Here is a 25062-nt window from a genome sequence, read left to right as displayed (position 1 = left end):
TTCAGCCATAGCACGCAAGCCTGCAAGTTATCCGGCCAGCCTGGCTTGCTTTCGGCACTGAATTGAACTGAATGCGCGAAGCATTTGGCTAAGAGGGGCAGGTGGGCGGAGGGTTAAAATGCAGCGCTCTGATTGGCCGAAAGCTTTTCACTCCACTTAAACGCTGTGGCTCAGTGGCAGAATCAACGTCATAGATTGCATAGAAAGTTTAGAAACTGAAACCGGCGAAATGCGAGGTGCAACAAAATGCGTACCAAGAGAGCAGCGAACCGTACAAGTGTACTTAAAGGTCAAAATGCGTGCCGAGTACGAAAAATGCGTACATGTTGGCAGGTCTGGATGGCGCCGCCCGTTTCCCCGGGAAAATAGAGTCAGTTTGACCAATGAGAGGAAGAGGAGATGTGGTGTCCATGTTTATATACAGTCTATGCTCTGATCCAGCGCTAGGTAGGTAGAGATCCATTAGAGCAGTGATGCCAGGGTTACGGCCCGCGGGCCGGACCCGGCCCGACTGTACATCATATCCGGCCCGCGGGTGATAATGTATTTAAAAAAAAAAAAAAAAAAAATTTTATTTTAATTTTATCTTTTTTTATCTTTTAATTTTTATTTAATTTTCTTTGCACTTTTTCGCTCTCACGATTGACGCTTCCGAGGTCCCAGAGGCGATTCAAATGGAACTGATAGAACTGCAGTGTTGCGCACGGTTGAAGGATAACTACGCATCTGTTGCAATCGAATCATTTTATCAATCCTTGCCACCGCAGTACCGAAAGCTCACGGCCTTTGCAGGTAAAATACTTTGTATGTTTGGGACAACGTATTTATGTGAGCAGGCATTTTCCGTCATGAATATTAATAAATCGAAAATGCGCAATCGCTTGACGCACGGACATCTGAATGATGTTATGAAAATTGCCACTGCCCAGAAACTGTCCCCCGATATGGACAAGCTGGTGAAAGTTATGTAGCTGAATATGTAGCTGAAGTAGGCTGGTCTCCCCATTTATAATCCAGTGTGATATGGGTGGGAGGGAATAAAAGTGGTTGGGGTTGAGCGTGTGTAGTGTGTGTGTGATTGGCAAAGTTAGTGTGCCTCATCTGTTGTTGAGCCAATTTAAGCTTAATGTTTTTAGATAGCTCATATTTGGCTATTTTTCTCAAGGACCTTTTTATTTTACTAATTCATACTGGATCACATGGCACTTACTTTCTGTTACTCATTTAGGCCTACTTGGGCTGGCCTTCTTTTAATTGGCCTAATTATGCATTGACGTGTTTTCATGTGCAAGCCTTCAATAAATATAATAAAAGTAATTGACAGTTTACACTTGTGTTATTTATAGGAAATGTGTTTTGTTGACACCTAGTCTATTTTGTTACATTTCTAATTTATAAATGTAGGCTACTTGCATGGATAGGAAAATGTTAAGTTTTCAGAGGATATCTGTCTCCTGCTTTAGGCTATGTAATTGTAGGCCTCATTGTGAGGCTATTTTGGTGCCAATGCAATTTATTTTTGATGTGTAGGCCTTCATGAACAATTTCAAAAAGCCTACCTATCCATGTGTTTAGTCAGTGTTTGGCCTTTTCAGTCCGAAAGTATAATCCGGCCCCCTGAGGTCTCACTTGAAAAAAATCTGGCCCCCTGTCCAATTTCACCCTGGCATCCCTGCATTAGAGACAGCATTGTAAATGAAGTCATACCTGGGGTAGGGCCCAAACAGCTGGGTTCTAGTCCCGCAGCACAGAGCAAAGCAAACACACAAGTGAGTCAGTGTTAGAGCAGAGAAAAGGTTAATTTCTGTTATAAAAGAGAAAGAGAGAGAGAGAGCAGAAGGATTCACGCTGGTTAAAACGAGTTCAAATATAAACGTGAAGGAATACTCTGTCTGTGCTTCTTACAGCAAACCGAAGAGTTCCCTGTAGTTCTCGTCGCCTTTCCCCTCAGACACCAAACTGTCCAGCTTATCAATCAGCTCAGCCTCCACCTGCAGAAGAAATAAAAATAAAAAACCAACCGTCCTGTCTTCATCTGGGGTTTAATGAGCCTGAGCTCAGCGGCCTCTGGAGACAGAAGGCGTCCGAACCTGTTTGAAGTTTCCGTTCTTGCGTTGCTCCCAGTCCATCATGTCGTGGAAGATCGGGATCATGATGTTTCGAACCTCCACCTGAGGGACGAGCGTCACTCCCAGGAACGGGCCGATCATGCCGGGGATGAAGTGGATCTTATTCTCACCTGCAACCGGAAACAGGTTTCAGACTGTTTAACCAGTCAAAAGTCCTTCAAGCTTTTCTCAGTCACACTTCTAACCCTCTTGCTCCGAACGTCTTTATTTTAGTTTATTTACTACTCGTCTACGTGTCTTCGTTCAGTTCAAGTCGTCATTTAGGTTCACGTCTACGCACACGTCCTTACCCAGATTCTGCCACATACTGAAAAGTTCATAGGTCATCATCACTCTCATGTCACCGTACCTGCAAAGAAGCAAACACAAAGTGATGAGATCAAACCCCAAAATGAATCAAGAATCTATTGTTAGAATACATTTTGTTCATAGGCGGCTGAAGGCTCTGGACCCCCGTGGTGGTCATGTGGGCAGGAGGGATGGTGATGATCTAAGAGTCTGGTTGGGTGTGTTGATGTGGAGGAAATGTAGAGCTGTGTGTCGTCTGCATAGCATAGCGGAAGTGAATATTGTATTTATGGAATGTGTGACCAAGGGGGAGGAGGTAGGTGATGAAGAGGAGTGGACCGAGGACAGAACCCTGTGGTACACCAGAGGAGATGGGAGATGGCTGGGATGCAAAAGTTTTTAACTGAATGAATGGAGTGGAACCAGTCCAGAGGTGTGGCAGATAGTCCAGTGGATGCCAGACTATGGAGAAGGATGGAGTGGGAGATGGTGTCAAAAGCTGTGATCAGGTCCAGGAGGATGAGAATAGATATCCAAAAGGGGACTGGTGGGAAGGTTCTTCCACCAGTTCTTCCTGGAAGAGCTGTGATTAGAAGTCTTCACAAACCATCGGTCTTCTCTGGCTAAGATTTGGACGTTGGTGGACCGCTGAATCGCCCCCCCCCCCCCCCCCCCCACCGGTTTCTGGTGGTTTACACAGCAAGCAAGTTCCAGTAGGAGTTTCCTATTTAAAGCTCAAACTTCCCAACAGTCCCCTAGAGCTGAAGAAGCTACTCAGATGAAACGTTCAGTTGCCTTTTTTGACTGAGAACATTCACATGGGAACAGATATTAGTCTGCTGCCAGGAGGAGGCGGTTGTTGATTCACATTTGGTCAAATTTACCCTTGAACTGCAAACAAAGGACTTTTTGTTAGACTCCACATGTTTACATGGTGTTGTACTCTACTTCCTCATAACTGTCTTACTCACACAGAAAAAAACGGTTTTCGATTTCAAGTCTTCCCCGAGAAGAAAGCCCTCCAGAGGGTAGTGAGGGGAAAGGGGGGGGGGGGGGGGGTCGGAGATCTCCCCGCCTCCCCCCCCTGAACTCTTCCACAGCCGGTGCAGAAGCAGAACACCGTCAGAGTCTCCTTTCACCTCCTCAATAAACTGCTGCCACCAGGCAAACGGAGCATTACAAGCACAGCCAAGGGAAGGGATGACTCTACAACCTGTGTAGGCCTCCAAAACAGTTGTGACTCATCAGAGGATGGACACGGGCCTTCTGAGGGTGTCCTGGCAACAGAACGTTGTTAGTGGGCGTTGTCAAGGAGTTTCATTGCTATGGGGTGGGGGTCTGGTCTGGTCGAGGTGGGATGAATGCCAGGTCCAAAATGAGCTCATTTCAAATTTGATGCTTGCTACAGGTCTCACAGTAGCTGGGACGGGGGCGTGTTTACCACGGGGTAGCATCGGGACAACGAAGTTATGAGTTTCTGGAGTTTGGGGGCTGGAATTCAGCTGGGGGTAGCTGCAGTACGTGGTTTTTCCATTTTCCTGCTGAAAAACGCAAGGCCTTCCCTGAAATAGACGTCGTCGGGAGGGGAGCGTATGCTGCTCTAAAACCTTTATGTACCTTTCAGCATTCATAGTTCCTTCCAAAACATGCGAGCTGCCTGTACCGTATGCACTTATGCACCCCCATACCATCAGAGGTGCTGGCTTTTGAACTGAACGTTGATAACACGCTGGAAGGTCCAACAAGAATGTCATATTTGACCTCGTCTGACCATAGAACACTTTCCCACTTTGAAACCTTCCATTTAAAATGACCCACAGGTCACGGCGTCGCTTCTGGACCATGTCCAAATTCCCTTTTTTGCGTGCCAGAGCATTAGTCGGCATCTTTTTATGAGAGGCAGAGTCTCCTCCAGTCTTCCACAGATTGGAGGAGACTCATCATCTCATCACTTTTATAGCTGATCATGTTACAGACCCGACTTTCCTGGGATTTCATATCTATATTTATTCTCTTATTTCGTTTATTTCACACCGTTTCATTCTGTCTCTGTCACAGCAGTACGTATTACAGTGAGAGTAAAGCTTGGTTTGACTCTTACTTCTCCAGGACCTTCTTCCTCTTAGCAGGACTCAGGGTCTCCAGCTGTAAACTGGGCTGGTTGATGTACAGCACGGCCAGACTGAAGTAGGAGTTCCACACCTGCTCTCACACACACACACACACACACACACACAGACACAACCAGCATCACGTCTTCATTCTCTACATAGTGACTCAGCACACACACACACAGCAGCTCCCAGTGAATGAAAACATTGCAGCTCAGCTGATTCATCCTCTCCTCTCTTTCTGAGCATCACCAGCTGAGCAGCAGCAGCCAGACGGACCCGCAGACGTTTTACCTTAAAGTCAAAGTCGGCCTCGGTGAAGTTCTTGTGGAGGGCAGGAGAGAGGTACTGAGCTGTGGTCAGGATGATGCTGCAGAGACCAAACACACAGGTTCATCAAGATGGTCAATGGGGTTACCATGGAGACAGGATAATATGATGGGATGAGGTACATATCAGAACATCTTTAGTGATGAGGAGGAAGAGGAGGAGGAGGAGAAGAACAAAAGAAAGATGGGGAGAAGGATGAGGAGGAGAAGAAAGAGGAGGTGGAGGAGAGGATGAAGACGAGGGAGAAGATGGGAAAGGAGAAGGAGGAGTAGAAAAAGAAATTAGAGGAGGAAAAGGAAGAGGCAGAGAAGGAGAAGAAGGTGTATGAGAAAAAGAGGGAGGAGGAAGAGGAGAAGGAGAAGAGGAGGAGAAGGAGAGGAGAAGAAGAAGAAGAAGAAGAGGGAGGAGGAGGAAGAGGAAAAGGAGGAGCAGGAGAAGATAAAGAAAGGACAAAAGGGAGGAGGAAGAGGAGAAGGAGAAGGAGGAAGAGGAGAAGATGAAGGAGGAGAAGAAGAAGGAGGAGGAGGAGGAGGAGGAGAAGGAGATGAGAAGAAGAAAGAGGAGAAGCAGAAGAAGAGGGAGGAGGAGGAAGAGGAAAAGGAGGAGCAGGAGAAGATAAAGAAAGAGAAGGAGAAGAAGGGAAAGGACAAAAGGGAGGAGGAAGAGGAGAAGGAGGAGAAGAAAAGAGAAGGAAGAGAAGGAGAGAGAAGGAGGAAAGGGAGAGGATGAAGGAGGAGAAGAAGAAGGAGGAGGAGGAGGAGAAGAAGAAGGAGAAAGTAGAAAAACAAATTAGAGGAGGAAAAGGAAGAAGTGGAGAAGAAGAAGACGATGTAGGAGGAGAAAAAGAGGGAGGAGGAAGAGGAGAATATGAAGAAAAAGGAAGAAGAGAAGACGAAGAAAGAGGACGAGAAGAAGTAAGAGGAGCAGGAGAAGAATAAGGAGGTGGAGAAGAAGGCAGACGACGAGGAGTAAGTGGAGGAGAAGAAAAAGGATAAGATAGAGAAGCAGGAGAACAAAGAGGAGAAGATGAAGATGAGGGAGAAGAAGGAGAGAAAGAGGAAAGGGAGAAGATGAAGGAGGAGAAGATAAAGAAAGAGGAGGAGGAAAAGGAAGAGGCGGAGAAGGAGAAGACGGTGTAGGAGAAAAAGAGGGAGGAGGAAGAGGAGAAAGAAGGAAAAGAAAGAAGAGAAGACAAAGGAGAAGAAAGATGAGGAGGTAAAGAAGGAGGAGAAGAAGAAGGAGTATCTTCTACATCTGATCCATCCAGAGTCCACATTGATGGGGGGTCTTACTTGCTGGTGAGGAGTCTCATGACGTTCCAGTCTCGGGGGAAAATACTGAGCTTCATCAGGTTCCTGAACACACATAAGATCTTCAACAGGAACTCCTGAGGAGGAAGAGGAGGAGAATGAGGAGGAGGAAGAGGAGGAGGAGAAGGAGGAAGAGGAGGAGAAGGAGGAGGAGCATGAGTCCAGCTCTGGTGCCTCCTGATCATGGTTTAGTTTTTTATCTTTTACCTTCAGCTCCTCTTTGCTCTGGAAGTTTTCCATCAGCCGTTGGAAGTGGACGTCTGTCATCTGGCGGAGGAGGGACAGGAGACAGGACACGTACTCTCCCTGACAGAGAGGACACCAGGGGACGAGCATGTGAGCCAATCACAGAGAAGCAGCCGTCAGCCAATCAACAGTCAGAGATGGAGACGGGTCGGCTCAGTCCTCAACTGATCCCGACTCACTGGACCTGCACAAGCTGGAGGACCTGTCTCTATGGAGGACCTGTCTCTATGGAGGACCTGTCTCTATGGAGGACCTGTCTCTGACCAGGACCTGTCTCTATGCAGCTACCTGTCTTTATGCAGCTACGTGTCTCCATGCAGGACCTGTCTTTAAGCAGGACCTGTCTCTATGCAGCTACCTGTAACTGTGCAGGATGTGTCTCTGTGCAGGACGTGTTTCTGTGCAGGACGTGTCTCTATGCAGCTACCTGTTTCTGTGCAGGACGTGTCTCTATGCAGCTACCTGTCTCCAAGCAGGACCTGTCTCTATGCAGGACCTGTCTCCAAGCAGGACCTGTCTCTATGCAGCTACCTGTCTCTGTCTTTACGTCCTCATTCAGGACGTCAGTCAGCAGAGACCAGAGTGAGACTGAGCCAGAGGTCAACGGAGTGAAATGAAGAATGAAACAAAACGAATCAAACTGATGAAGAACAAAACGAGACTTTGGACGACTCCTGATAATTATTTAAATCATGCAAAAAGACGATGAGGATGAATTAGGACAGGGCAGTAGAGTGGATAATATCATATCGCTTACTTCCTGTTACATTAAAATGTCTTTGGGTCAAATTGAAAGTAAATATTGCCCAACCCTAAAACAGAGAGGATGATGGATGGATGGATGGATGGATGGATGGATGGATGGATGGGTGGATGGATGGATGGATGGATGGATGGATGGATGGGGTGGAGGGGTGGAGGTGAAGTAGTCGTATTGTTAGTTACTAACAGTGATCTCCGCGGTGCACTGCGGACAGCGTTGACCCCTTACCGCCTCCTGCGATTGGCTCTTGCTCATGATCGACAGCAGGGTCTGCAGGAGGACGTCCAGCAGGGACTCCACCATCATCTCCACCTCCTCCTGCACGGACGTGTCCTGAGGGAGGACGCAAGAGGGGACGTGAAGGGGAAAGTAGAGGAACTTAAAACGGAACCCACGAGCGTAAGAAAGGAGGAAGAATAAAAATAAGGAAGTAGAAAACTAGAGCGAGACTAAAATAAAGTCAAAAAACAGGAAGCGTTGTCTTTATGAGAGACCAGATGTGTTTTAGGGCTGTAAACTTGTTTTTAAGGGTTTTAACTTGGAGGTCTGTGGGGACCGGTGCCTCTAGTGGACAGTAGAGGAGCTGCAGGCAGCGTGCATTAACGTGTGAGTTACCAGTGAGCTGCTCTTGATGATGGAGAATATGGAGCTGAGTATTCCCGAGCAGATGAGCAGCTCCTTCTGCTGCCTCAGGTGGAGGTGGATGTGATGCAGGACGACAGGAAGCAGGATCCGTCGAGACTCTGAGGACACGAAGAGACACGTTCACAACCGAGAGAGGGACAAACCAGAAGCAACAAACGATTGGACAAACAAACCCGAGCCTCCACCTGGGAAGGAGAAGAGCCGGCTGTCCACGGTCCGAGCTATGGACTGCAGCTTGACCACGTCCATGGACTGTCCGATGTGGACGGTGGACGGCATGCTGCCCAGAGTGCCGCGCACAAACTCGGCCACTTCCTGCACCGTGAACATCTGCAGGAGCTCGTCGAAGATCGCCGGGAACGAGTTCAGCAGGGCGGCCTGAGGACGAGTCGGGGGAGAGGAGAGGGTGAGGAGCGTTTACAGAGGAGGGGGAGAGAGAGAGAGAGAGAGAGAGAGAGAGAGAGAGGCTGGGTGGAGAGGTTAATAATGTTTCTGTAGTTTAGTGGAGAGAGAGATGAGCTCTGTAGTCAGGGATGCACAGAAAATGTTAGGCCGAAAAAACGAAAATGCACTTTTGGGCCATTTTCGGTTGCTTGCATCATCACAACATCCTGTTTCGTCTGTTGTTTCGGCTGTTGTTTCGGCCGTGTTGTTTCGGCTGTTGTTTCAGCCGTGTTGTTTCGGCCGTGGTGTTGTTTCGGCCGTGGTGTTGTTTCGGCCGCGTTCTTTCGGCTGTTGTTTTGGCTGTGTTGTTGTTGTTTCGGCCGTGGTGTTGTTTCGGCCGTAAATGCATTTTCAGTTTTTCGTCCTAAAAATTTCAGACTTTTATCGCCGAAACAACACATGCAAGGAACAGCCGGCGCAATTTTCGTGCATTTTCGGTTGAACATTTTCTATGCATCCCTATCTGTAATAAATGAACAGAGAAGATTCACAGAGATCTCAGAGAGAAGCTGAATTCCAAAATGCCATCTGAGTAATGCTATCAGGAAGGTTTCTCTATACATATGCTTTTTAATCTCTTTTTTTTTTTTTCAAAACAGTATTAAGGATTTTTTTTTTATTATTTTTTTTTGGTTTTTAATAACAAACCACGGCATTCTGCATCTCAGCTGCCCGCTGGTTGTTAGAGTGAAATCCACTGACAGAAAAAGATTTCAAGCGAAAGATGAGGAAGAAAAAGGCACAAAACCTGAGAGAAGTATTATTACAACACGGTTAAAACTCTTGCGGTCAGGGCGGAGGGTCTCTGGCAGCCCATGAGTAACACAGCACATCAGTAACAGAGACAAAAGGCTTTCTGTTTCCTCCAAGTTTTTGGGTATTTTTTCTTTCAAAACAAACAGTCATGAAATACCACTTCCATGACGCTTCCGATTAGTTGGGTCCCACATTTCTGTCCACTCATACGTTGTTAGGTTCCCATTCATTGTGAGAAAAGACACCACCCAGGTTAATCTGAGGTGACGGGCGACTATCTGCACGTTGCACACTCCGGCTGAGTCAGTTTTACGTGTGCACCACCCGCTAGACGCTGCAAATAAAAATCTAAAACTCACCACGGGACCTTGAGAAATGAAACTGGCTTAGTTTTTAGATTTAGCTGAATGACTTCACAGACACGCTCTCAGTTTGGCTGAATGCTGGGCTCTATCTGAGGTGTAGCTCCTCAGATAGACATTAAGAATCTTTTCGCAGAATTCTGCAGAAGCTGAACTCTGAGATAAATCATGTTAAATCAAGTCTTGTTTTTAGTCGACCAAGATAATTCTTCCTAGCAGACAGTTTTAGTGTTTTAGATCATGACTCTCTTTAAGCGTCTCATTCATTGTTTTATTGCCAGTCAGAGAGGAAATCCAGACCAGAGCAATGCTGCTCACTAAACTGATCTGGTCACATTTTCCTACTTGGAAACTCTAGTTTGGAGAAATCTGGGCCTTCATGGAGGAGACACACATTTACTGGTTCTATTAGCAGATACTTTAGATTAATTTAACTAATACATCCCTCATTAAAACTGTGATTTCTTGTTTTTGCAGTGCAGGTGCAGGACAGGACAGGATTGTGTACTTGTGTGTTAGGGTTTCAGAGTGACAACATGCATTCTCTCAGGTGTGTATGTGTGCGTGAGGCTCTCAAACAGCGGGGACGGGTGAGTTCGGACACTCTGGGCTTCACACAAAGAACCGGGCGTCGTTCTTCCAGACTTCTACTTACTGACAGAGGAGACGGCCGCAGAGCGTTGGAGCTCCAGGCCTGAGTGCAGCCGGCCTGCCCGCTGCCAGGAACCTGTCCTGGGGCAGGGGGCTGACCCAGGACAGAGGCTAGTGCTAAGGGAGCGGCAGGCCCGACGCCGGGGCCCGGGGCTTGATTTGGGCCCGGACAAGGCTGGGAGCCCTGTGGGTGTGGGAGGAGGCCCGGGAGGAATTACAGGGAGCCAAATGGAGGAGCAAAAGGTGAAGGAGGGAAGCAAGGAAAGGTCCGAGGTACAAGTAGAAAGAGGTACATAAAGAAGAGGTTAAGTCAGATTACACTAACTATGAGGAGAAACTAGAGCTTTAATTAAATATTCACAAGAGCGGCTACAAGCTGCAGAGAGAGGCGACTTCAAAGCGCTTAATGACGGAAGGAAGGCGCCGGTGTCTCCTCACCTGAGTGAAGATGAGGGTCTCTGAGTTGCGGCTGTCCAGGCTGAGGACGAAGCGGATGGACTGAAAGAGTTCCTGGATGCTGGTGCGAAACTGCTCCTCCTCCATCCCACAGGTGGCCCGAGAGTAGAGGATCCGAGACTGGACAATAAACTTGAACAGATACTCCAGAGCCTGGCGGAGGAGAGGGCGATGTTTGTGTGTGACAAGACAGAAGTACACAAAGTAAATCTACCCATCGTTGAGGGGGGGTTGCTACTCCGTATGAAGCGATTTTAGATATATTTAACCCTCAGGCATCAGTTTCATTTACTACCCTCTTGAGTCATTAAAGGGGAACGACCGTTTTTACATCCTGGACCTTATTTCTGGCATAAAATACGATTGTTTACTCACCCATATAACTTTGGTGTCATTTGGAGTCGTTCGGACGATATTTAGATTCGCGAATATCCATATAGTGGGAGTGAATGGGGCACCGAAACGCAACCTCTAAATAACGCATTATCCTCCTTTCAGCGAGCTCCTCATCCGTATACTCTGGTTCAAAACAATAAGGATGTCCATCATAAACAAAGTCGTTGTCCACAACCTCAGAATCGGAAAAATATTCAGCCATGTCACAAAAAACTAGCCGTAGCAAATAACAAGCGTGGCGCTCAGAGATGACATCATCCAGGTCAGGTGGTTAGTAGGTCAATCTACAGACCGCGGATGATAACAGGTAACTCTGGACTCAACAGGGGAATAGCACTAGCGTATCATAACAAAATATTGGTGAAATGAACGAGTTTCGCGGCAGATAATATGTTATTTAGAGGCTGTGTTCCGGTGCCCCATTCACTCCCACTATAAGGATATACGCGGCGCTACGCTGGAGCTAAATATCTTCCGAATGACTCCAAATGCTACAAAGTTATGTGGGTGACTAAACGATTGTATTTCATGAAATAAATAAATAAGGTCCAGGTTGTAAAAAAAACTTCAGTTTTCCTTTAAGGACAAAAATGTGCTTAATAAAAACTGCTTAATATTTTTTTCCGCCTTTTTTTGCATAAATCTCTTAAACTACTTCAGCACTTTATCAAACCAGGATTTTAACCCTTTAAAGTCCAGTTTGATTACTTAAAGTCACTGTTGTTTTTCAAATCAGTCCTGGATGTGACCAAGATTATCTAAAATATTGACTTAGATGAATTAATTAGTTTTTTCTGTAGCATCAGATTTAAAATATACCATCCTCTAGAGTCATTAGCGGACAAACATGTCCCATTGACTCCCATTATAACCACATTTTGCAATCTTACAGCCATGACGCAAAATAAACATTCATTCTGCAACATTAGGGCTTCAAAATGATTGAATTTTGGTTTTTATGCAGATTTATGTAGAAAAAAAGCAGAAAAAATATTATGCAGATAAGTTTTTATAGCAGACCTTCAGCCAGTTCAAAGGCAGGCTCTTACCCTCATGGCTTCCTGTATGTGGTCCTGTCTGACCACCTCAGCAGACCGGTCCATGTACCACTTCAGACAGCGGATCAGCTCCCTGAAACACAACAGCAGGCGTTAACACTGCTTTTAAATCTGCAGAGTTCAATCAGGGCTTTAATTGCAGCAGCTAATCTGAGTTTACAGCAGCTAATCTGGGTTTACAGCAGCTAGTCTGTGTTTATAGCAGCTAGTCTGACTTTACAGCAGCTGGTCTATGTTTACTATAAAGCTCCATGTCTTTATCAGGTAACCCTCGGTGTAGTGAGTATGAAGGTAGAAATACTCACTTGTAGGCCAACGCTCCAGCAAAGTGCTTCTGGATGTACGTGTCCATCACCGGCCTGAAGTGGTAGTACTTACTGTCCCTGAGGAGGTTTATGATGAACACCTGACAGAGAGAGAGGCTGGTAAATAAACACGCCTGAATCCTGAGTCTAAACAAACTAAACGTGATAACGTCTCAGGAGGTTTAATAGTCCAGCACATACTCACCAGCGACTGGAACACCAACGGCCCATATTTATCTGTGTTGTCATCCAGGATGGAGAATAAAGTGTCCAGAATATCCTGGAGAAACTGTCAGACACAGACAGAGAGAGAGAGATGAGGCTAAAACTCTGCTTCATCATTTAACGTTTGGCACATGCAGCGATTTAACCACACGTGTGTCATTACAGTTCAGAGGAAACCGTTCATGAGTGAACTTTACTAGGAGGGTGCACTGTGGTTTGGCTTTCCACCACGTCAGGCCTGTTCTTAACAAAGAAACAAGAAACACTGTTAAGGAATGTAAAGCGTACTTTGGAAATTGGGTGGCGACACCAGCCCACCCACCCTCAGGAATGCAAGTTTGAGAAGCGTAATGTTTTCTAATGATTGTGTGTGTGTTTTCGTCTCAGAACACACCATCAAGGGATCAAGTCTCCAAACACAACTTTAACATTAGTGGACACAATGAAATAAAAATGACATTTACAGTCTTCAGCTGCATTTACTTTTTTATTAGTTCAAGAGCAGAAATGATTCCTCCTCAGACGCACACACTAAAATGTGTTGACCTGGCCTCCAAATACAGACCAATGTCTATGTGTCTATCAGACCAATCACAGCAACGATGTGGAGATAGATTTCTGCTGAGGGGCACGTCAGGATGTGGAGAAGACACAGAACCATAAATGAGGAGACTGATGTTGTCAAAACCCCGCTAGTCCCCCCCTCCTTGTCCTGCTAAACCTCACCTTGACTATCTCTTCTCCGCTGACGTGCCGAAGCCGTCCCAGGATGTCCATGACTCGGTCCGGGTGGGCCTTCCACTTCAGGAGGGCCAGGAGGTCCACTAGAGGATAAAACACAAACAGAAACTCAACAAACAGAATGGATGTTGATGAAAAGCCACAGTTTTATTTTGAAACTTCGATAAACTTTCAAAATAAAATGTCCAAGATGCAAAAAGGAGCTGGTGAACAGGCTCTAATGAAGCCATCCCACAAAGTCCTCATCAGAGCCTAAAAGGAGCGGAGGGTCAATGGGTATATCGTGTTTTCAAAATAAAAGTGCCAAACTACTCCTTCAAAATAAAAGCATGACACTGGTTTGTGTCCTTTATTGACATTTAAACATCCTCCACCTCCACCCTTCAGCTGTAGACGGCTCCTCGTCACAAACATTTGTTTGTTGTAACGTCCAAAGCTCTACTCTACACTGCGCCGCCCCCGAGTCGGGTCGAGGTGGCGGCGGTGGCGGCGGCGGCGGATCAGCGGCGTACCGTTCTGGGTGAGCTTGGTGGAGGAGAGCTGGGTGGAGATCCAGAAGGTCTCCTTGGTGCTGCGCTGGAAGATGAGGCTGGAGGGGATGCTGGGGCAGCTGTTGAAGTCCTCCTTACAGCAGGGCAGGCCCAGGTAGAGGGCGTGGTTACTGAAGGTGGTGTTCTCATCACACTGGGGCCAGGAGGAAGAAGAGGAAGAGGAGGAACAGGAGGAAGAGGAGGAAGAGGAGGAAGAAAGGGAGCGTTAGAGATTCAATGTGCAGTAATGGGCAGTAACGTGACACTTGTATATCTGACCTTGTAGACGTAAAGCTCGTGGCTCTCATCAGAAAGCGTGGTCCCATCCTCCCTCATCAGAGGAGTGAAGGCAAATCCAAACAGCTTTTTCTCTCCTTTGTCCTTCGCTGTGGAACGAGAGCAAAGAGAAAGGGAGGCGTGACACAGAAGCAACATATTGTTCCTTCTTTCACATCTGAATTCTCCTCGTCTTTCCACGGAGGTTAGAGGCGTAAAGATCTAGTAAAGATCTAGCAAAGCTGCAGGACGCTCAGTGATGCTTTACTTTACTCTGTGTCAGGAGGACAGTTCAAGTCCAGGGCTAAGTGACAGTGGAGGACTCACTGGAGCAGTGCCTGAACTCGAAGCGGAGGTGGGACCCTCTGAACCGGTCGATGGGAATGGGCAGCTTGATCACCTCCCCCCATCGAGGGCTGTTGTTGTGGTAGAGGACGAAGGAGCGGTGCTCCGGTACGCTGGCCTCGCCTGAACCCAGACTGATGCAGTCCTGCAGACAGAGAACAGGAAGAGTGTTGCCACATGTTTGAGTCATGAGTCATAAACCAGCTTTCAGCCAGGGTTCAGGTTAGCATGTGACCAGCGCTGTTCCAGGGGCTCCTTTTAGTCAAATGTCTTTTTTCTCGTTGTCTTTTAATTCTCCTAACATGAATAAAACAATTGATTTGGTTTAAAGGAATTTGTCTTTTATTAGATGAATATACTAATACATTATTAGTATGTATTATTATACTAACAGAAAGTTTTTTTAAGCCCCATGCCCAGTACATGTGGATTTAAATGATGCCAACCAATGAGATTGATGTAAAAAGTATCAGTCCAATAAAATGTGGGATTCACTACGAAGCATGATTTGAAGGCGGGACAGCCTTTTCTGACACATGGTCACAGGAGGACATAATCATAATTAAAATGACACGAATTGTAAATAAAAAATATATTTGTGTGTATGAAGTTGTAGAGAGGGTTCTTGTCAGGTTTTATGAAGTACTTTTTATTTTGCATGTTCAGAATTTCAGTTTGTCTTTTCGTTGCCTCAGGGTGCTTCTTGAGGGAGACTTTGCTAACAGTGTTTTTGAATGTGATCATATATTATTTCATGTATTTTTGCACAAAGCTGTCTGTAAATGCAGTGATATTGTATTTATATTGGATTTAACTTCCTTTGACACATTTTGACAGAAAAATGGAGGACCCAGTCCAGATCAGGACGTCTGCTTGGACAACACATCACACTGGCCGACAATGAATGTGTGACAACAAGGGAGGATGCAGGGTTCCCGGGTGCACAGGAGCAGCAAAAGTGATGTGTAAAAAGTGTAATGTGCACCTCTGTTTCACAGCACAGAATAACTGCGTTGTGAAGTTTCACACTGAGTGACAGTAATGTCTAACATGAGAATACCCACATGGAAAGAACCTATATAAACATATAGGTTCTAATGTAGGTTTTGAATATATGTGACATACATAAAATTGGCCATTTTCATATATACACATATATGCACATATAAACGGCATATAGGTTTCATATATGCGCATATATCCTCATATAGGTTCTTTCCGTGTGGGTATATGAGGATATATGAAACCTATATGCAGTTTATCTGTGCATATATGCTGCATATATATATATCGCATATATATATATGTATATGCTGCATATATATATATCGCATATATATATATATATATATATCGCATATATATATATATCGCATATACATATATATATATATATATCGCATATACATATATATATATATATATATATCGCATATACATATATATATATATATATATATATATACACGCTATATATGCGTATATATGAAAACAGCCAATTTTATGTATGTCACATATATTCAAAACCTACATTAGAACCTATATGTTTATACAGGTTCTTTCCGTGTGGGTCAACATGACATGAGGACGGACTATACGAAGCTAAGCTTGTATTTAGTCAGATATGTAAATACATTTAAAGTGTTTTAAATTCTTTGTTTCATGATTTGTTGACATTTGTGGAAGATTTTCTGATGTTTTTATTGATCTCTAAAAGTTGCCTTATAATGTATGGATTAAGGATTTCCTCTGTTGTTTGGTACAATGGTACAAAACTAGTCTTGAAGTGTGTGTGTGTGTGTGTGTGTGTGTGTGTGTGTGTGTGTGTGTGTGTGTGTGTGTGGGGGGGGGGGGGGGGTCTGAAATATTTTACAATAAAATGGTCCAAAATGAATCAGTAAATGACACTGAATCATTTTTAGCATGTACCATTAAATGTGCAGTAAAGGGTTAAGATTTAATTTTATTTTTTTTAATAGTATTTTTCGTTGCCAGGTGAAATAGCAGCGCTATAGCCACACTTTCCACAAATTACATAATTCTGTGCACACATAAAAAAAAAAGGAAGGAAGTGCTAGAAATAGACGGAGCAGGAGGGGGGGGGGGGGGCAGTAAAACTCAGGCTGGGGCTGTTAAAGAAAGCTTCTGTTTTTGACTGCCATGTAAATGTTAATGCTGCTAATGAACGCAGCCAGTGACCAGTTGCTCCTTTTAGACAAATGTCTTTTTTCTAGTTGTCTTTTCTTTCTCCTAACGTGAATAAAAATGAATAAAACTACTGATTTGGTTTAAAGGAATTTGTCTTTTATTAGATTACTATGCTAATACACTATCTTCAGACACACTTCACCCTCGTCTCCCTCAAATAACAAACAATATCTCACTCCAAGCTCACAGTCCTGATAATAATATCATGTCCATCGCTGTTACTCACATGTTCAGATTAAACATTAGCACAGAGCTTTATCACTACACATAACTTCAGCTGGTTAGTGCAAACTGTCTCTACTCCAGTCTGCACACTAAACTACAGCTACACATGACAGATAGAGACTTACTGTTTCCAGCCAGGGATGTAGAGATCCAGGAGACGAGAAGAAAGAGAGATAAATCCATGACTGGAGAGTTGAAGCAAAGACTGCACATAGCAGCCACGTAGTAGAGGGAACTGAACCTCTTCGCCACAGACTAGAGGAGCGGGGCGGAGTCTCCACTCTCTACAGACACATAACAAGTGATTGTTTGTGCGGTCTTTGTGTCTTCGCTCCAACTCTCCGGTCATGGACGTATCTCTCTGTCTTCTCATCACCTGGATCTCTACATCCCTGGCTGAAACCGGTAAGTCTCTATCTATCATCTCTAGCTGTAGTTTAGTGTGCAGACTGGAGTCTACAAACTTTGTAGAGACAGTTTGTACAAACTAGCTGAAGTTATGTGTGCTGATAAAGCTCTGTGCTAATGTTTAATGTGAACGTGTGAATAACAGCGATGGACATGATATTATTATCAGGACTCTCAAGTTTTGAACTCAGCTTGGAGTGAGATATTGTTTGTTATTTGAGGGAGACGAGGGTGAAGTGTGTCTGAAGATAATGTATTACGAAATAAGAAGGAATAAGAAAAACCTTTATTCGTCCCACAATGGGGAAATTTCAGTTTGCAACAGCTTGCAGAAATGACACAGATGTAATAATTAATAGATATATTGCACATATTAGGAGTGTTGGTTGTGGAGCCTAACAGCTGCAGGAAGGAAAGACCTTCTGTATCTTCACACATGGAGGGTGAAGAAGTCTGACACTGAAGCTGCTCCTCAGTCCTGTCAGGTCTCCATCAGGGGGTGGGACTCATTGTCCAGCATGGAGGACACTTTAGCCAGGACTGTCCTGTCCCCCACCTCCCTCACTGAGTCCAAGGGGCAGCCCAGGACAGAGCTGGACTTCCTGATGATCTTATCCAGCTTCTTCCTCTCCCTCTCTGTGATGCCACTGTTCCAGCAGACCACTCCGTACAGGATGGCTGATGCCACTACAGAGTCCTAGAAGGTCTTCAGGAGTGCCCCTTTCACTCCAGAAGACCTCAGTCTCCTCAGAAGGTAGAGCCTGCTCTGTCCCTTCCTGTAGAGTGTGCCCATGTGGTGAGTCCAGTCCAGTTTGGTGTTGAGGTGAACACCCAGGTACTTAGAAGAGTCCACTTGCTCAATGTCCATTCCCTGGATGTTCACTGGTGAGGGGAGGGCAGAACGCCGTCTATGAAAATCCACCACCATCTCCTTGGTTTTCCCCGCGTTGATCAGGAGGTGGTTTCACTGACACCATTCTACAAAGTTCCCCGTCAGTCCTCTGTACTCTGCGTCATCATTGTCTCTGACGAGGCCAACAATCACAGAGTCATCAGAGAACTTCTGCAGTACACAGCTGTCAGTGTTGTGTCTGAAGTCTGCTGCTTAAAGGGTGAAAATAAAGGGGGCCAGGACAGTCCCCTGGGGGACACCAGTGCTACTGGTGAACAGGTCAGACACACAGGTCTTGTTTCTCACAAACTCTGGTCGGTCTGTGAGGTAGTCCAGGATCCATGTAGACAGCTGGTGGTCCACACCCATCCTCTCCAGTTTGTCCCTCAGAATCACCGGCTGGAAGGTGTTGAACGCACTGGAGAAATCTAATGAAAGACAAATTCCTTTAAAGCAAATAAATTATTTTTTTCACGACTTTCAGGACAAAAAAAAAAACAACTAGAAAAAATATATTTGTCTAAAAGGATCCCCTGGAACAGCACTGGTCACTGGCTGCATTCAATAGCAACATTAACATTTACATGTTTTCTTTAACAGCCCAGACCTGAGGGCGGTTAACCCCCCTCCCCTTTCTCATCCTGCTCGGTCCATCAGCAGTTTATGTGTGCACGGAATTGTGTTTCTTAAGTTTGGTTTAGTTTCAAACCTCATGCTCCACTTAGATTCAGATTTCCGGGGGGCAATTTAAGGCACAAGTGAGAAGCTTAACATGCCAGTACAGACATTTTAAGGTGCAAAAATAAAACAGCAGGTGAAGGTGGCTTTTCTCCTCTGAGTTCTGCAGGCGGGGCGGCGGGTCAGCGGAGCCGTCGTCCAGAGGGAAGCCACTGAAACGCTGAGTGGAGGACGTGTGAGAGGTCTTTTGTGATTTTTACTGCCAAGTTGAGTGTCTGTTGGTCATGAATGTGTGATAGAGTTCTTACTGGCAGGCCGATGATCTTAGAGCAGACCCAAACAGTGCTCTGCAGTCGGTTTCTGTTGTGGAGGCTGGAGGGGAACAAGCAGGTTATTGAGAAGGTGATGATGTTCTCAATGAAACTGAAATAAAAAGTCTTTGCTAACTCCAAAAGAGCTGAGTTTCCTCAGGAGGTAGAGACGTTGATGGCACCTTCTGAGAGTCTCTTCGGTGTTGGAAAAGAATTTGAGCAGGTTGTCAAAGATGGTGCCCAGATTTCTGAACTCCTTGACCAGCTCCTCTGGCTTCCCATGGATTATGGTGGTGGCTGCTGTAGTCAGGTCCCTCTGCTTCTTGGAATAAGTCACCACCATCTCCTTGGTTTTACTGACGTTCAGTTCCAGGCGTCAGCTGTCGCACCACTCCTCCTGAAGAACTGGTCCATGGTGATGTGAGGGTCCTGACAGCAGAGACAGGAGAACTGTGTCGTCAGCGTACTTGACCAGGTGTCAGTTGGGCTGTGTGGATCTGCAGTCATCGGTGTTCAGGATGAAGAGCAGGGGTGATAGCATGCAGCCCTGGGGGGAGCCAGTCGAGGTGAAACGGAGGTCTGAGAAAGTGTTGTTGACCAGTACTCTCTGGGACCTGTTGGTGAGAAAGTCCAGGATCCACAGAATTAACTGGTCGTCTAGGTGGAAGCAGGAGGAAAGTTCTGTGGCCAGGATGTGGGGCTGCCGGGTGTTGAATGCTGAGGAGAAATCAGCAAACAGTAGTCTGGCTGAAGAGTTGGGGTGCTCCAGATGTTTGTGGATGCTGATGAATCCATGATGAATGTCTTTGCATCATCGAAGCCTCCGCGATATGGAAACTGGAATGGGTCAATCAGGGAGTCGGCTGCTCTGATGATGTGGTGTTTTATCATTGTCTTCATGGCTTTCATCACTAGGGAGGTGAGAGCTACGGGTCGAGGGTCATTCAGTGCTTCTGATTTACTTTTTTGGGGGATGGGTATGACAGTGGAGTGTTTCCAAAGATGGGGGACGATGCTGCTGTCCATGGAGCTCTGGAACAGGGTCTGGAACATGTCCCCTAGTTGCTGAGCACAATACCTCAGGACCCGGCCACTGATGTTGTCTGAGCCAGGTGAGCTGCTCTCTCTGGTTCCCCTGAGGGCTCTCACCACATCACAAGTACCTGGGAGTCCACATGAACAGCAGACTGGACTGGAGGGACAACAGTGATACTGTGTACAAGAAGGGACTGAGTAGACTCTACTTCCTGAGGAAGCTCAGGTCTTTTAACGTGTGCAGCAAGTTGCTGGAGATTTTCTACCAGTCTGTTGTTGTGAGCGTCCTGTACTTTGCTGTGGTTTGTTGGGGGAGCAGCACCAGCAAAAAGGACATAAGTAGGATCGACAAACTGATCCGAAAGGCTGGTCATGTGATTGGCAGTAAGTTGGAGACGTTTGTCAGAGGGGCAGCGGAGCTCATTCTCCAACAGACTGATCCAGCTCCGCTCCCACACTGAACGCTACAGGACTACTTTCATACCATTCTCAGTCCAGCTGGACAAGAACTCACCTTTCTGTAACAGATAACTCCATGTTATTAATGTTAATGGACACTATTGCACCTTACACCTTACCCTGTATATATAATTTATATTCTTCCTTCTCTATTTCTTGTACATTTGCTCATATGCTAATATGCTAATTTGTACATTTTGGCTTATTGTATTTTTATTTTATCTTACTAGATTTTATTCTACTTATTTTTTTATTTCTATTTAATTTAATTTAATCTTTTCTTTTTTTATCTGTGGTTCTTAAGAGTGTGTTTTTTATGTACAACTAAGCTACTGTGACCAAGCAATTTCCCTTGTGGATCAATAAAGCTTATCTAAGTCTAAGTCTAAGTCATCCTGTGTGTTGAAGGTGAATGCAGAGTCACTAGGGTTGAGTGTAGATGTTACACTCTCAAGCTGGATGGTGTTGTCCGTTTCAAATCTGGTGTAGAAGGAGTTAAGGTCGTCAGGGAGGGATGTGGGGCTGCAGCCTTCCACCTGGATGGTTCTGGGGATGGTAGCAGCAGTGTTAGCGGAGGCCATGGTTTTGAGGCCCTGCCAAGCTGAGCGTAGGTTCCCTCCGATGAATTTCTGCTCCGCTTTGTTCTTCTACTTCAGCTTGGCAGCCTTAATGGCCCGCTTAACCTTCTTGCTGACCTTCTTCCTTTCCATTTCAGAGCCCGTGAAGAAAACCATCTTCTTTTAGTTGAGGATCTGCTTGAGCTCTTTGGTGATACAGGGTTTGTTGTTGGGGTAGATGGTGACTGTTTTTCATGGGATGATGTTGTCGACACAGAAGGAGATGTATGATGAAACCGTGTCTACTTGCTTGTTGATGTTGTTGTTGGAGGGGGAGAGAAGACTGTCCCAGTCTGTAGTTTCAAAGGATCCACGTGGAGTTTGAATGCTTTCCACTGTTTGATGCTCTTGACAATCTTCTTCGACCTCCTGATGACTGGTGTATATGCTGGAGCAAGCAGGATGGTGTGGTGATCAGCAGACCTGAGAGGGTGGAGGGGGAGAGCTCTGCATGCGTCTGGCACAGAACCATAACATTTGTCCAAAGTCTTCCCCTGACGAGTGGTGTGGGTCTCCTCTCTGCTCTGACTCCAGCTGGGACAGCTACACGGGGCTACTGTGAGACTGTCCACCTGTGAGTGTTTTGGGACGGTACAGCACCCGCTGCTTGTTGAGGACAGTAACTGCAAACCGATATGTGCCTCACGTCAGAGTCTCCAGTAACACCAGAAAAAGTTTGTCGGTAGTTGCTTTTAACAAAAAAAGTTGCCAAGAAGATCTGAAAAGTCGCTGGATTTTGCGAGAAAGTCGTCAAGTTGGCAACACTGGCCCAGGACAGACCACAACAGAGGACTCCCCCAGCAACCTGAGACCGTCACGGAAACGTGGAAAACGGGGAGGCACTAAGCGGAGACTCTGGCGCTTGGGCAGCAGAGGAAAGCTAACCCTCCCGACTAAGTGATCATCTGCAAACACTAATTTCTGAATGTATTTGTCCTCTCTGAACCCTGTGACTCATCTGGTGGTTCAGTTTAGAGAAAATGTCTCTGTGGCTGTAAACAAAGGGTTCAGGTTCATTCTGATGCTTTGTAAATGTCCTCTATCTGTTTTGCTGCTGATTTAAAACCTCCTGATAAAACTATGCTTTGTCTTCAGGGTCAGAGGTCACCAGAGTGGTTACATTTGAAGGGAGTGACGTGGTTTTACCGTGTTCTCCAAGCCCCAAGGAGAACATAGAGGGAGCAGTGTTTGACTGGAAGAAGGATGGACACATGGAGGTCTTCTTCCATGTGTCCGGTAAACATTACAACAACGGGCGCACGGGTCAAGACGAGCAGTTCAAAGGTCGGGTCTCACATTTTCCTGAAGACCTGAAGTTTGGCAACGCCTCCATAACCATCAGAGACACAAAGGTGGCCGACAGTGGAGAATACACCTGTGTTTTTCCACGGCTCAATGGAGGACAAACGCTGAAGATTGAGCTTTTGATTGGTGAGTAACTTCTTCTGATGATTTCCATGTAAAAGCCAGCGTTGAATCAAAGTAGATTCTCAAATAATAAATAGCAGTCAGATATCATTTTATCTTGCTGTCCTTTACCGACCTCCGTATGTTTGTCTGTGACCTGGGATGTTGACACGTGACTTATTAGATGCTGTGAGGTTGTAGACGGATCAGTAAAGTTGAATCTGAAGAACATAACATCATGTATTGTTTTCCTTTCAGAACGTACCTTTAAAGATCGATCAGGAGAAAACCCAGGTGAGTGACGTCAGTGATGAATAGATCTGTGTGTGTGTGCTACAACTCTGTAGACGTCAGCATTCACTCAATGTTGGAGAGTACTTTAATTATTCACCACTCACCATAGATGGATCAAGACGCTACAGAAGCTAAAGCACAACAGATTTAGTTGAACTGAAGCGTTTAGATTTCAGAAAGTGCTTCTCCATGAGGCTCTGTTGTCAGATCTCTGCAGCGTTAATCAACGGTGAGAACTGATTTAGTCCCAAAGCTTCTCTCTGATCTGTTTCTGAAGAGTACCCAGCCTCAGGGTCGTAGCACACTGGCTGCACATGTTGAAATCAGTGACGTCATTCATTCTAGGCTCTGTCAACACATTCATTTCTCGTGCTTTTCAGTGCAGTCAGTAATTCTTCTTCTTAATTATTAATAAATAGTTAAACATCAAACTAAATCTAAAGATGTTTGAGTGCTGGTCAAACTGTGCTAACGTCAGGGAGGATTTCTTCTCCTGTAGCTGAAGCTTTCTGCTTTTGTTCACAGGTGCGTCTCCAAAGCCAATAACCAGGATCCTGAACGCCACTCAGGACGGGGTGTTGCTGAAGTGTGAGGTCCGAGGTGCTTCTCCAGAACCTGAACTAGAGTGGAGGGACAGTGATGGTGGAGTCCTTAAAGCTGAGGAGCCACAGGTCTCACTCAGAGGAGGCCGCTACCACGTTTCCCTCATCACCACTGTAACCATGACGACCACCAACCGCTTCCTCTGTGTAGCCAAGCAGGAAAACATCAGCCATGAGGTCCATGACGACATCTATGTGCCAGGTGAGATTCGTCCTTCATGTGGAGACATAAGTCACTCGTGCTTTGTAATAATGTGCAGATACATGTGTGTGTTTCAGAGAGATTGTTTGAGGAGTGCAAAGCGTCCGGATGGGTCATGGTTGGCATTGGCATTGGCATTGGGATTGGGATTGGTGTCGCTGCAACTGTAGGAGGGTTCCTCATCAAAAGAAGATGTACGACAGGTAGGTTTAAACTATGGTTAAACAGGTTAAACAGGTCCAGGTGTGAACACTGATCTGGTCTCTAGTGTCCAGGTTAAACAGGTCCAGGTGTGAACACTGATCTGGTCTCTAGTGTCCAGGTTAAACAGGTCCAGGTGTGAACACTGATCTGGTCTCTAGAGTCCAGGTTAAACAGGTCCAGGTGTGAACACTGACCTGGTCTCTAGAGTCCAGGTTAAACAGGTCCAGGTGTGAACACTGATCTGGTCTCTAGTGTCCAGGTTAAACAGGTCCAGGTGTGAACACTGATCTGGTGTCAGTCCACATGTGGAGGTGGTCTGGGACACATGTGACCTCCTTCCTTTGGTAGTGTGAACACACAATGAGTCCTGGGTCACATTAAAGACCACCTACTCAACAGGGCTGATCTGAGGAAGAGGAGTTTAACTCCTTCATTCAACCACTAGTAGAAATGATCACATGAATCAGTGATGTCTGTTCATTAGTAATGAGAGACTTTTAAAAGATTCTGGCCTTGGAGCTGAGAACCAAACTAAACTAGAAACTAATCTGAACTATGTCTGTTGTGATTATAATTAGTTTTTAGAATACTTTAGAATACCATAATTATTAATCTCAATATAATTTCTAGGCTGCAGAAGAACCCAGACACCAAATGGCACCAACGGCCATATTGGACAAAGTGAAACCGCTGTATCCTCTGAACCTGAGGACAAGAGTAAGTATGACAAGAAAAGAAAGAACTACAGTAGACTATTTTTATTACTGCTTATGCTTATTTAGATATGTTTTTTTCTTAAACATTTATTTAAATAAGAGCCTAAAATATCAAATATCACATATAAATGATAAATTATATAAAAAAAAACTTAAAAACGTGTAAAAAATGTGTTTATTTAAATTGTTGTACTGACGTATAATTAATTGAATGAAAGCTGTAATAAGATGTGCTGAGTCCCTCAATACAAGAGCGTAAAGTTTGGTCGGCAACAGTCAACCTTACATTTCTGTCACGCGAGGAAGTTGATCTTGTGCTTTCTGAACAACAGACTTCTTCAAAGTCACAAACATCTCATAGGTAAGAAGACAAGTAGTTGTTGCATTGCTGTGTTGTATGTACTAAACCACTACCATTGGTGCCGCTGGACAATAGT

At 45.4% G+C, this 25062-nt stretch overlaps 1 protein-coding gene across 4 annotated transcripts in view; it reads right to left on the bottom strand.

Annotated features, from left to right (window-relative positions):
• LOC311486613 (dedicator of cytokinesis protein 3-like) overlaps positions 1-25062 on the bottom strand; it is a gene marked incomplete at both ends in the record, with an annotated part of 193724 nt that overhangs the window by 17184 nt on the left and 151478 nt on the right. For all 4 annotated transcript variants that reach the window (XM_084542524.1, XM_084542525.1, XM_084542526.1 and 1 more), the window contains 19 exons: positions 1708-1734; positions 1906-1991; positions 2091-2239; positions 2420-2478; positions 4519-4619; positions 4823-4898; positions 6151-6245; positions 6376-6474; positions 7364-7510; positions 7793-7920; positions 8008-8200; positions 10474-10644; positions 11937-12018; positions 12251-12351; positions 12456-12539; positions 13202-13299; positions 13729-13900; positions 14026-14132; positions 14350-14512. In XM_084542524.1, the coding sequence (XP_084398650.1) occupies positions 1708-1734; positions 1906-1991; positions 2091-2239; positions 2420-2478; positions 4519-4619; positions 4823-4898; positions 6151-6245; positions 6376-6474; positions 7364-7510; positions 7793-7920; positions 8008-8200; positions 10474-10644; positions 11937-12018; positions 12251-12351; positions 12456-12539; positions 13202-13299; positions 13729-13900; positions 14026-14132; positions 14350-14512 (2138 nt within the window). The remainder of the gene's footprint in view (positions 1-1707; positions 1735-1905; positions 1992-2090; positions 2240-2419; positions 2479-4518; positions 4620-4822; positions 4899-6150; positions 6246-6375; positions 6475-7363; positions 7511-7792; positions 7921-8007; positions 8201-10473; positions 10645-11936; positions 12019-12250; positions 12352-12455; positions 12540-13201; positions 13300-13728; positions 13901-14025; positions 14133-14349; positions 14513-25062) is intronic.

Source organism: Chelon labrosus (assembly GCF_963514085.1).
Source record: "Chelon labrosus genome assembly, chromosome: 4".
Lineage (NCBI taxonomy): Eukaryota > Metazoa > Chordata > Actinopteri > Mugiliformes > Mugilidae > Chelon > Chelon labrosus.
The sequence above is the reverse complement of the archived record's forward strand: the minus strand, read 5'-3'. Positions and strand labels throughout refer to the sequence as shown.